Source organism: Diaphorina citri, unplaced genomic scaffold, assembly GCF_000475195.1.
Source record: "Diaphorina citri unplaced genomic scaffold, Diaci psyllid genome assembly version 1.1 scaffold674, whole genome shotgun sequence".
NCBI classification, from domain to species: Eukaryota; Metazoa; Arthropoda; class Insecta; order Hemiptera; family Psyllidae; genus Diaphorina; species Diaphorina citri.
In genome coordinates, this window is record NW_007378107.1 from 27,012 (window position 1) to 38,996 (window position 11,985).

At 37.3% G+C, this 11,985-nt stretch overlaps 2 protein-coding genes across 2 annotated transcripts in view; both read left to right on the forward strand.

The window, feature by feature from the left end:
* The first annotated feature begins 670 nt into the window (after positions 1-670).
* LOC103511093 lies at positions 671-7,347 on the forward strand. Its single transcript, XM_026824960.1, has 4 exons — positions 671-848; positions 996-1,256; positions 6,386-6,574; positions 7,234-7,347. The coding sequence occupies exons 1-4, from the start codon at positions 753-755 to the stop codon at positions 7,345-7,347; spliced, it is 660 nt and encodes a 219-aa protein (XP_026680761.1). The 5' UTR covers positions 671-752.
* Positions 7,348-9,541: 2,194 nt separating this feature from the next.
* The window catches only part of LOC103511094 (cysteine and histidine-rich protein 1 homolog), a gene marked incomplete in the record, with an annotated part of 18,426 nt that continues 15,982 nt past the window's right edge, over positions 9,542-11,985 (forward strand). Inside the window, 1 exon segment of the mRNA XM_017444850.2 lies at positions 9,542-9,982. Coding sequence (XP_017300339.1) covers positions 9,737-9,982 — 246 coding nt within the window.

An 11,985-nucleotide genomic window follows, 5' to 3' on the forward strand; every position in this document is an offset into this window, starting at 1 on the left:
TAATTTTTAGTGGAGGTTCAAAAGGAACTAAGTACCTACACAATAGAGTTAAATATTCTAAAGCGGAGTTCTTAGCTCTTTTTTACACAGTCATGCAAGTATAATAATGTTTATTGCTGGATTATCTACTGAATTGCTTGCTTGTGGCTCACCTTGACTTAACATGAGTTATGAATAATATACCTAACCACAGAAATAAAATATTAATCTAGCAGTTGTTGAATATGAATAATTCCCAACCAAGACAGGTATTACTGTCCTCGTCATCATTATTGCAATAACCAGAAGTTCCAACCAACCGGTGTTAATGAATACAGAAAAATATATAGATAACCCATGATAGGTAATCTGGTAAGTATATATCTATGTACATATCTATTGGTAATTGGTGTAAGTATATGTAACATGCAATATGTTTGTATATCATGTACTGACCTAGGTACAGGTTTTCATGTAGGTAGGTATACCTATTTATATTGCTATACATCAACGATAAATTAATTCCTACGCAAACACTTCTGGCTTACTCAATATGATTCATGGGATTTTTCTAATGAAATTGCCTACCTCTACCTACCTACCTTACCTACCTACTCACTTTTCTTTTGTAACAATTATTTATACCTCTTGGTAAGTAATTATTTATGACAAATAGGTAATGGGCTCCCAACTTATCCAGCTCGGTGCTGAACAAACAACTCTTCTGTCGCTTCAAGAGGGACCTGCCTTTCCTGACGCTGTCTCCTCTCAAGATGGAAGAACTCAATCTAGAACCCATGGTGGTGCTCTTCCATGATGCCATATCTGATGATGATATTCAACGCCTCAAGGATGCTACCATTCCTTATGTTAGTAAGTCAATACAGGAGTTTCAATTTTTTTCTCGAAGTTAATAATGATCAGAGGGAATCGAAATGGTTCAGCCAATTGGAAATGTAGAACTTATCCTTTAAATTATTTTGAAATCTCCTAGGCCGGATCCTATTCTATTCTAGATGGAGCGTGCAGTAGTGGTTAATCATGACGAGGAGTCACGCACAGAGAAGGGTCAGAACTATTCTGACTCGCGGATATCTGAAACCGCTTGGCTTAACGAAGGAGATGATCCGGATATGGATGTGGTGTTAAACCGGTTAACAGTCCGGATGAACCATATGAGCGGCAAGAGAATGATGACGTCAGAATCTCTGCAGGTGAACAACTATGGTATTGGTGGATACTTTGCGCCACACTTCGATGCAATGCATTACAACAAGGTAAGTTCTGAAAATTTAGATGTACGAAAGCTGCTAAAGGTGGAAGAGAAGTGATGGAAAAGTTGGGTAATGGGCTTAGGTACCTAGGTAAAATCTATGTATATATCTTCAGTTATGGTTGACCATTCTAACTCTTCTATTAGGTAGGTATATTATTGTTACCTATGGCAGGTACCTACGCCTAGCTCTCAGTAGTTATGTAGGTGGTAAAGATGGTAGGTAAAGATGGTAAAGTTATTTTTTTGTTTTAAATAAACTAGTGGTTGACCCGTCCTTTGTACGGGACCACCAGACACACGCACACAAACCCATCCATCACACACACATACACACACACGGTCGCGCTACGCGCTCCCTGACATGTCCCACAGTGCAGCATAATAGGCATAACTTTGAACCGCCGCCATTTTGAATCAGGATGGAATGTGACAATTTTTTTTTTTTTTTTAAGAGGTTTGACAGAGGGAACTGTAACTGCTATGGTCTTATCGTCCCGAAATCGAAGAGAGAAGGAAGACCATTCGGCCCTAAGTTCATATAGTCTAAGACGGGGGTGCACAAACTCAAAGTGGCCGCGGCCCGCATTGGACCTTTCATTTGGTCGCATTCATCCAACAAGATAAATAGCGCCACAGGCAATTTTTTTCATTTTTAGATTTTTTAAAAAATAATGTGTCTGATGTTCATCAGTTTTGACATATTTTTTAGCTAATTTACCACACAAACATCAAAAAATAAATTATAGCACCGAAGGCAATATTCTGAAAATTTTGTTCCACCTTTCAGAAACGTGCCTGATCAAAGTTCAAAATCTACTATGCCGCAGGCAATTTTTTCATAAAGCAGGTATGTACCTTAAGCTTTTGAGGTAACTACCTAATTCTTGGATCCTCTTCTACACATTGAAGCTCTGTTAAAAGGAGCAAAATAAAGTAGAGCGCCAAAGGCGAAATTTGTGAAGAATTTGATCTAGGTACAACCTTTCAAAATAATAATAAAAATCCTCCTAAAACATTTTTATTTTCTTCGACTTTTTTTAAATGTCTTTGTTTTTGATTTTTTCTAAAAAATCGAAATGATCTCGCGGGCCGCACGAAAGGAGCTGGCGGGCCGCATTTGTGCACACCTGGTCCAAAACTTTTTTGATCCGATTTGAATCTTCCGAGAAAAACGCGAAAAACCGTTGACTTTAAGCGCCATTTTTCGGTCATGTACGATTTTGACAGTGCAAAAAATTGTTTTGTCATGAAATCTGAATAATCACCTTGAAAAAGTCATTCTTATGATCATTAATGGGTTTTTTCGAGAGAAGAATTGAGGTGTATATTCAGATTAATGGGGGCAACTGTGAACATCAGTAAAATAAGTAAAAAAAAAAACATTTTTTTTTTTTTTAAGAGGTTTGACAGAGGGAACTGTAACTGCTATGGTCTTATCGTCCCGAAATCGAAGAGAGAAGGAAGACGTTTGAAGAAATAGTATAAAATAACGAATTTCTGGCAGATCTTTGTAGTTAAGTAATGTTGTGCATAAGTAAAGTAAATGTTATTCAAAAGAGTGAAAGGTGACTAATAAGGGTATACAGTAGAACCTCGATGGTAGTAGGAAAGAAATACCCTTTTATTTTGAAACTAAATAAAACAAGCTAAGAAACAAAAAAACATGTCTTCGATATCGTTACTTTTGTCTTTGTCATTAGTCTCATTATTTGAACACTTTGAATGATCTCTTCCTCTGATAAAGTAGGGTTTCCTAGTGATTAAAAATCTGGTGTGAACATCACACGACTTTCCTTATCCTATTGAATGATATACCCTAAAATTTTATAATATCTCTAACCGTTTAGTCAGTATAGCTGAAAACCGCCAAAAAGCGGTCAAAAATACCGCCAACCGCAGCACTTATCTCAACCAAAAGTTTTGTGTCGCATCCTTGTCACATTTGACATCTACATACCAAATTTCAAGTCTCTATCTTTTGGCGTTCTCGAGATATTTTGTTTACAGACACACACACACACACACACACACACGGACCAATGACTGAAACTTTGGATTTAGGCTCTAGGGACCTCAAAACGTGTTTTGGCACTAATTGTCCAAAGTTTCCAGGGGAGCATTGTTACAATTAAAAAACAATAAAAGTCTCTAGTACACTTTTTGGGTCTACTGAGCATTCACTCTTATGTAACTTTTGACAAAGTGATTGGTGCAACTTTCCTTAACCGTGAGTCAGATAGTGTTCAAAGTAGCACCTTTGGATTCGGCGTGAAAAATCACATGGGAATGACTTTGATAGCTTTGGTAGAGAATGCCATAGGCATTAACCCCATTCTTGTTCAAAATTTATTTTGTTCCTTTAATTTATGTTACCATTTGTATGTATTTATTTTGTAAATAAAGTTTGGTCTAATGGTTTAGTAATAAATATCTTTACTAAATTTTTTTAAAGCTTTTTCAAAAACAGTGTTTTTTCTTGAACTCACTGAGTCTTGAACCCATAACTCCTTAACTGTAAGTCAGACAATCTTGAAAGTTGCACCAATTAATTCTTCATCAAATCAAAAGTTACAAAAGAGTGAATGCTCAGTAGACCCAAAAAGACAATTTTAAGGGTTAAATTCCTATGGGGCACTTTTAGGTTGAACACCCTGTATGTTACAATATTCCTTACCTAAAATTGTACTTATATCAACAGGCTCTGGTTCCAAGAGATCTGGAGCTAATTTGATCCCTTCCACTTCTCGGAGTAAAATAAACAAAGGCTCCAATTGACTGTTAAATTTGGCCAATAACAAACGGGAATCTTTTTTGGGCATGGCTGATAAATCTTCTTCTACAACACCACCACAAAAAGTGCAACGGAACTCTTGAGTCATGATGTCAAAAAGCTGATCTGCCTGCAAAAACAAGTTTTTTTTTTTTTTTTTTTTTTTTTTTTTTTTTTTTCCAAAAACTAATATATATCTGTTTTTCTTGCGGTGTCATTTCACTGATAATTTTGTCATCAATATCACTGATGGCAATTTTTTGGGATCCGACCGAAATGACGGGTATTTCGTCGTCATCATCATCATCACCATCATCTTCGTCATCTGTGTTCAATGTTTCTTCATTTTCATTGACAAAACCTGAGGAAAAAATCGATTTCAAAATTAAAAACTATCCACAACAATAAACGTAACGAAGTTCCCAGTGTCTCTTTTGCAATCAATTCCCATTATCATAAATGTGATTTGGATAGAAAAAATAAAATTATGTGATGGGATGGACCATTCATCGCCATGCAAGGTTAAAAAAAACTATTGTTCTTCAAATGTTTATTGATTGCAATAGATCAGTTGCGCTTACTTGGGTGATGTTTTAAATTCATAGAGCAGGAAAAATGAGAACCAACGGAATTTTTCTTTTCCTTCTAAGACTTCTAGATACCGAGATAAATCGATTAAAATACCGGTAAATCGTGAAGTTTGACGTCACGGCATACGCTCCTGTAGGCGATGACGTCATAATTCATGACTCCCGCTTCGTTTGTATTTCTGATTAGGCAATACGCAACGCAATAATGAGCATAGATTTTACTCAGGGAAAAAGGCCGCTATAAAGGTCTTCAAAGGCCCCACCAACCACCAGCCTAGTTAACTTGGAGGGTAGCGTGTCTGACTTGTAAGTTCTAGATCGGGAATTCGATTCGGGATAAAGGCAAAGCTAAAAGCTCATTTCTAAGGCGAATAGATTAGATGCGCTTACTTGGGTGATGTTTCGAAGTCATAGAGCAGGAAAAATGAGGACCATTCTTTTTCTACGACTTCTAGATCCCGAGATAAATCGATTAAAAAAATGCCGGTAAATCGTGAACTTTGACGTCACGGTATACGCTCCCGTAGGCAATGACGTCATAACTCATGACTCCCGCTTCGTTTGTTTGTGCGCAAGCGTTTCTGCGCATTTTGACGTGAAATCTGACGTCACAACTCTTTGAACTTTTTCATTAGAACGGCAATTAAAAATTGAATTTTCGACCTTTTAAAGTTACTTTTTCGGAGTTTTGACGTCAGAAATGGATTTTTCACAACTTTTTACGTAGGAATCAACCTATTATTAATAGATAATATTTTCCCGATTGCAACTCCTCCATTCTTCTTGTTCCTCCTTCCTTCTCCTTCGTCTTCTTCTTGTCCTTCTTTCTTCTTCTTCTTCTTTACTATTATTATGTTTCTCACCAATAAATTTACTTGTATCTTGTATTATTTTTTGTTATTGTTCGGTACTGATGAACTACCCGCCTAATTTTCGGTTCCAATCAACGGACCGCCTGATGTTTACATCATGTTACTAGGCAACCAAGTTGTTTAGTGTTTCCCAAAGCAGCAAGAAAAAATCTGAGATTTTTAAGAAAAATGTCCAAATCCTGTATATCCCAATTTTCCTTCAAATAAAGTTCCTTTTTTCCTTCCAACAAGTACATTTCCAACAAGTTTTCCTTTCCAATAAGTTTATTTCCTACAAGCAAGTTTAGAACCCAACAGTTATCTTATAATGATCAACTGCATTTCTCTTTTTTTCTGTTGTGTCATCTCCACTAACAATAACACTGCCAAGAGTATAAAGTAATTGGGAGTTCTGTTATCTCCACCAATAAGTGCACAGAGTTACAAGTAAATGGACTATCAATTTTCTTTTTCCTAATCCTTGTTATAAGTTATAAACGTTTCCAATCCGACATTTTCATATCAATCGTAGATTTTCCAGACTTGTTCCCTTTAGAACAAGATAAGCCCCGACATTTGAAAACAACAAGAGGAAAATTCTACAAAAATACAAGTCAGATGAAATATTATTATGCGAGTAACCTTAATTTCCATATTACTTACCAACTCATTTGGAAAGACTAGGGAAGAAGTGAGTAGGGAGGGAGATCGTTAAAGGAGGAGAGAACGAAGGGAAGAGAGAATGGAGAATAGGCAGAAAGGGAAAAGAGATAAAGCCCCAAATTTTAACAAGAGAGAGAGAGAGAGAGAGAGAGAGAGAGAGAGAGAGAGAGAGAAGAAACAGAGGAAGAAGAATGGAGAGGAGGAGGAGGAGGAGAAGAAGAAGGAGGAGGAGAAAAAGGTAGGTATTTTTTCCAAGGCCGCCGGGGCGGCTCAGGGCGGCCCGAGGCGGAAAAAACAGAAAACCTCCCACCCGTCCGGGGTGGGAGGAGAAAATGAAGATGTGGAGAACAGTGAAATTCCGGCCCTGACGCTCGAACCACTACCCTATGAGAATAAGCCGCGAATACTGCTCAGTGGATTCGCCAAGCCATTGGAAGAAGAGAAGGTAAGAGAATAGAATAGAAAACTAATGATAATGGAGAAAAGTAATATAAGAGATTATTAAATAGATTTCCCTGCCCTAATTTAATAAATATACAAATCGATTTAGGGCTGGGAAAATGACAAAATCTGGGGAGAGTGATGTTTTTTCAAGATGAGTTTTCACCGTTTTTATTTCATAGCAATAAGAGACACACTACTTCAACTTCTCATTTAGGTGCTGGGCTGCTGGGTCTACACGAGAACACCAGAACACAAATCGATATTACCTATCGAGTATCACGTTCGATAATCGATATTTTGAACTATCGACATCGACTCTTCTCGATTTCTCTTGTCCTATTTTGTATGAACGCCTGGTATCTCTTTCTGATTAGGCAATACGCAACGCAATAACGTTACCACTAAACTAATCATCTCCTTCTTCTTTTACACCTTTTGACGTTTATGGAGAGTCGTTGTTTTTAGTCAGCCTTTTCCAGTCAGCTCTATTTTAAAAACCAAAGCCCACTCCAAGGCTTAGGTGTAGGGGCAAACAGTCCTAATGGATAGGTCAAGCTTCTACGAATCTACAACTCTATTTTGTAGGACCGAATGCCTTGTTAGCCATTTCCCCCGTATTACTAAACTAACCCACGCCCCTTTGTTATTTTCTCTCCACAGAAAGTGAAACAGCTAGGCGCGGACATGGCAGTGTCGTGGCGGGACGCCACTCACCTGGTCCTGAAAGACATACAGTTCCCATTTCTTTTTCCAGATCACTGCCCACCGCACTAGCCGTACGACAAAATCCCGGCTTTTTCCGTAATTAGGAACTTCTAGGAAGAGTTTAGGATCCACTATGCATATGAATTTTAGGAAAGCACTTAAAGGAACCCCTAATCATTAAGGTACGACTGTGCATTCGGCCCTACCAGGAACTGACAAAAAGAATAAAGATCAAGGAAGTTTTTCAAAGCAATGGTCTGGTGAGGCTACAAGAAACATGGGCTACTGAGCTCTCCTCATTGGCAATAACTGTACTCTCTGTCATCCACACGGGTCTCTCCTTGACCACTGTAGCAGCTTCCTTGATAGCATCATCTCCCACCATAACATTGACCTTTGTGTCATCTGTTATGAAGCCCATGTTTCTTGTAGCCTCACCAGACCATTGCTTTGAAAAACTTCCTTGATCTTTATTCTTTTTGTCAGTTCCTGGTAAAAAAAATAGGTGTATAAATAAATAACAAATAATAATAGTATCTAATAAAATAAAATAGATTTATACCTACAGTGTTAATAGTCTTTTCCTGGGTTGAATTCTTCGAAACACGTCGAGACATATTCTTATTCTATGCCTTGGTTTTTGTGCAATCAACTTTTACCTACCTTATCCTATATTACAAAACCATATCAATCTCACACTCTATTACTTAAACTTACCAAACATCAAATTTAATAACGAAAATTAGGCAAATCAAAATAGAAGAACGGAGGAAAGAAAAATGGATTACAAGTTGGAAATATCAACCAAATCACCTGGTGACATTCACATGTAAAACACAACGCGACGTTACAGGGTGCACAAATTGGCCATAATTTGTCATAGAAAAGAGAGAGAAAGATAATTCTTTCACTGTTGTCACAAAATTTGCTATCTAAAAAGGTATATTCCCGAAAAAGGGCGTAAGTGATGTTACTATTTATTTTAAAGTTGCAAGGCCCAACAGGGACCAACTTGAAGTCCATACCTACATAATACAGATAATACTACATACAGGGTGTTCATTGTTCAACCTAAAAGTGCCTGATAGGAAATTAATTCGTAAAATCGGGTTTTTACCCAATAAAAATACCAATAATTAATTACCAATATTATAAAAAGTCAGAATACTTCTGCTGAGCAAGATAGATTAGCCACTCAATCCACTTAGGCCCCAATTCAGGGATACAAAAATGTAGGTGGCTTAGGTAACTAGGCAAATCAAGGAAATGTAGTGTGTAGGTTCATAAGCTCACACTTCAGCACAGAAAGGATACATGTGTATTGATTATAAAGTTATAATACTTTTTCTTTTTTTGGTAGCTAAGTTTCAGATTAGAGTAGCTTAGACATGGCATAGTTACTCCTTTTTCCAAACAGGTATATGTTATAATAGATAGGTATCAGTCAGTTTTATATATTGTAGTAGATATTTATTAGTCAGTTTTGCTATTTTACCTTATTATAAGTGGGTTATAAGTTATAAGTGGGTTTTCCCCTGGATGTACATATTGTCCAAAGTTTCCAGGGGAGCATTGTTACAATTAAAAAACAATAAAAGTCTCTAGTACACTTTTTGGGTCTACTGAGTTACCACATCATTTTCCACTTGCCAAGAACATCTCAGAATGGCCTAACTCAGCCCTGTTCATAACCACGGCCTTAATCAAGTCAATGGCCGAACCAAAGAGATGAATTTTAATCTTCAACACCCTGGCTGCCAAGCTCGATTATGTTTACTTGAGGGATCTAGCACAGGGGAGCGTGTTGAGGACGAGATTTTTCGAGAAAAATCCCATGACAACAGTAGGGGGATGGGATTTTATTTTTGAGGCCGTGTTTATGTACTGGGCTGAGATAGGCCATTGTCGGCCTTCCTTGGCGTGTGGAAAATGATGTGGTAACTTAACAGAGTTAAACAGGCCGTGGTTATGAACAGGGCCATCGTAGGACATCGTCGGACTTTTTGCGTGTAAAGTTGGCGGGAAATTCGAATTTTTCATTTTTTTTCCGCAACTTGTACAATCTGAATTCATTTTTTACTTTTTATCTTTAGTTTGCACGTTTATATTATACTTTTCATTTATATATTAGCTATTAAAAACAAGCAAATTACAAAGCAAACAAAAATAAATATAAAATGAATTTTAAAAATTGCCGCCGGGACAGCTATCTCACGTCGTCCGAGCTCATCTCAGCCCTGTTCATAAACACACCCTATGACATGAAATTTGCAACATTGTTCGTCTTAAGTTAAACTTAAGTTTATCTTTAGATTTCATACCATACATACGGGGGTGAGTGCTGAGTTGCTGGTTGCTGCGAAGTTTGTTTAATTTTAAACTTTTTTTTTATTAAGTTTTCAGACTTTTCAGCTTTCTTTTAATTTAATCATTAGTCCGTCTTTTACTATCTGAAACTATGGCAGACACAGCTGACCCAGAAGTTGCATCATCTTCTTCCGATGCATCACATTCAAACTCCAGTGAAAATGTCATTGCTGATCAAGGTATCAGTATCACTAATCAAATTGAAACTGAAGAACCTGAGGCCAAGAAAAGGAAGATTGAGAAAGCTCTTGTTAAGGCTGATAAGCTGGAACAAAGGCTGGGTGGAATTCTGTGTTGTGCTGTATGCTTGGATTTACCCAGGAGTGCAGTGTACCAGGTAAACTATGGTACTACTTGTTCAGAAGTCATGTCAATGAAAAATAGTCTCTCTCTCTCTCTCTCGGACAGACATACATAAATATTGGATGGAAGAGAATGCCCTAGGCATTAATCCCGCCCCTGAGTTAGAATTTTTCAATATTTTTTTTTCTTTCTTTATTCAATTTCCTTTTTCTTTTGTTAATTTATCAGTTTGTTATTTTGTTTCTTGTACCTCTTTGTAAATATTGTAAAATTCTAATAAAGAGTTATATAATAATAACTCGCACTTCGTGCTCGGGAGACTAATTGCTATAAACTTGGACGGAAATTCTAATTTTTAATTTGCTTCCATATGAAAATACTCTTATTTGACAAAGGTTAAAATTAAAGTGTTGCCCATGAGACCAAACATCTTAGTTCAGTCATCTTAGGAAAAGACCATCTTACTCTCATTTCTGGTTCACAAACATAATATTATATTGCATGGATAGAATGTGCCTACCCTTAGTAAGTTCTCTAGTGATTCTCAGAATATCTAAAGAATTATAAGGGTTATTCCTTTCCTTCTTTCAATTTCATCATGTTTTTCCTTCAGTTTCATTTATATTTATTTATTTGATTGTAAAAACATAGCTTATTTGAAATTGAGAGAAATAAAGGAATTAAGATTCAGCTGGCACAAAAAACTGGGAATGCAGACTTGGCCTTTGTGTTTTTGTGGGGGTATACACTACAACCACAACAACACTAAGAAAATAACCACTCAAGACATCATGTAACACAACAGCGGGGATGTGGATAAATCATCAACAGGTGTCACACCCCTAGATACACTAGACCAAAAATCTAGCAACATTAAAACACAAATTTATTTTGCTACAGCAACAGGCCTTTCATTTATCAAGGGGTCGCGCTTCGCGCTCGCTTGTTTGCGGTCGCGCTGCGCGCTCCCGGGGCTTCGCGGGGTTGGCTTGGGGTCGCGCTCGCGCTCCCTTGTTTACGGTCGCGCTGGCGCGCCTCCCCGGGCCTTCGCGGGGTTGTGGCATGGGTCGGCGCTTCGCGCTCCCTCCGTTACGGTCCGGCTGCGCGCTCCCGGGGTGTCCCATGAGGTCGCGCTTCGCGCTCCCTTGGCTTCGCGCCCTGAAAAACTAATATCGTCCCTGAGTCTTGTCTCGAAGAAATGAAGAACTAAAAGCGAGAGCAGAAATATTAAACTAGCGGAAAAGTTTTGGCTGGCCTCAAATCTTGTTCCCCTGTGTATTCCTTATGGGAACTTAAAAACGTCAATAATCGTCGGAACGGTTTTGGATATTTGCGGGATTTTCCGATTTTTCCCAGTACCTACAAAAAAATAAGGAATCCATTGCGGAAACCCGCATCTTCCTGCTCATACTAGAAGTGGTGTAGAATTATATTGAGTGAGTGAGTCAGTCAGTTACACAAAGGGTCTGTATACGTATTTAGATCATAATAATAGTATATATAATAATAATATGAATACATAGATGATAATAATAATAAATAATAATAATATATAATAATAATAATAATAATAATAATATACTAATAAGTACACTAATAAATAAAGATAAGAATGATGGTCACCATCCAGGTACCTAAACCATGCACAACGTTTACCGTAACGAGTGATCCGTTGGAAAACTGTGGCTAGAGGAGGAGAACTATCGATAGTGAGCTATCGAGCTACACTATCAATAGTTTGACTAATCGAACCGCCTATCCGATACGTTGAGGCTTGACTATCGATTAGTCTTTCGATTAGTTTTTTTTCTGCACATTTTTCGTTTGTTTTGGTCGTTTCAGAATGAAGAAGTGTAAAAAAAAAAATGTAAAAATGACAAAAAAAAAAAAACACATGAGATGATAGCAGAATCGATGAAAAAATATCATTTTGTAAAAAAATAAAAATAATAATAAAATGTTGAATATAAACCGTTTTTTTTTTTTTTTTTGTGAACCTAAATCAATACCGTGTACAAGTTACGACTAATTTTCTCC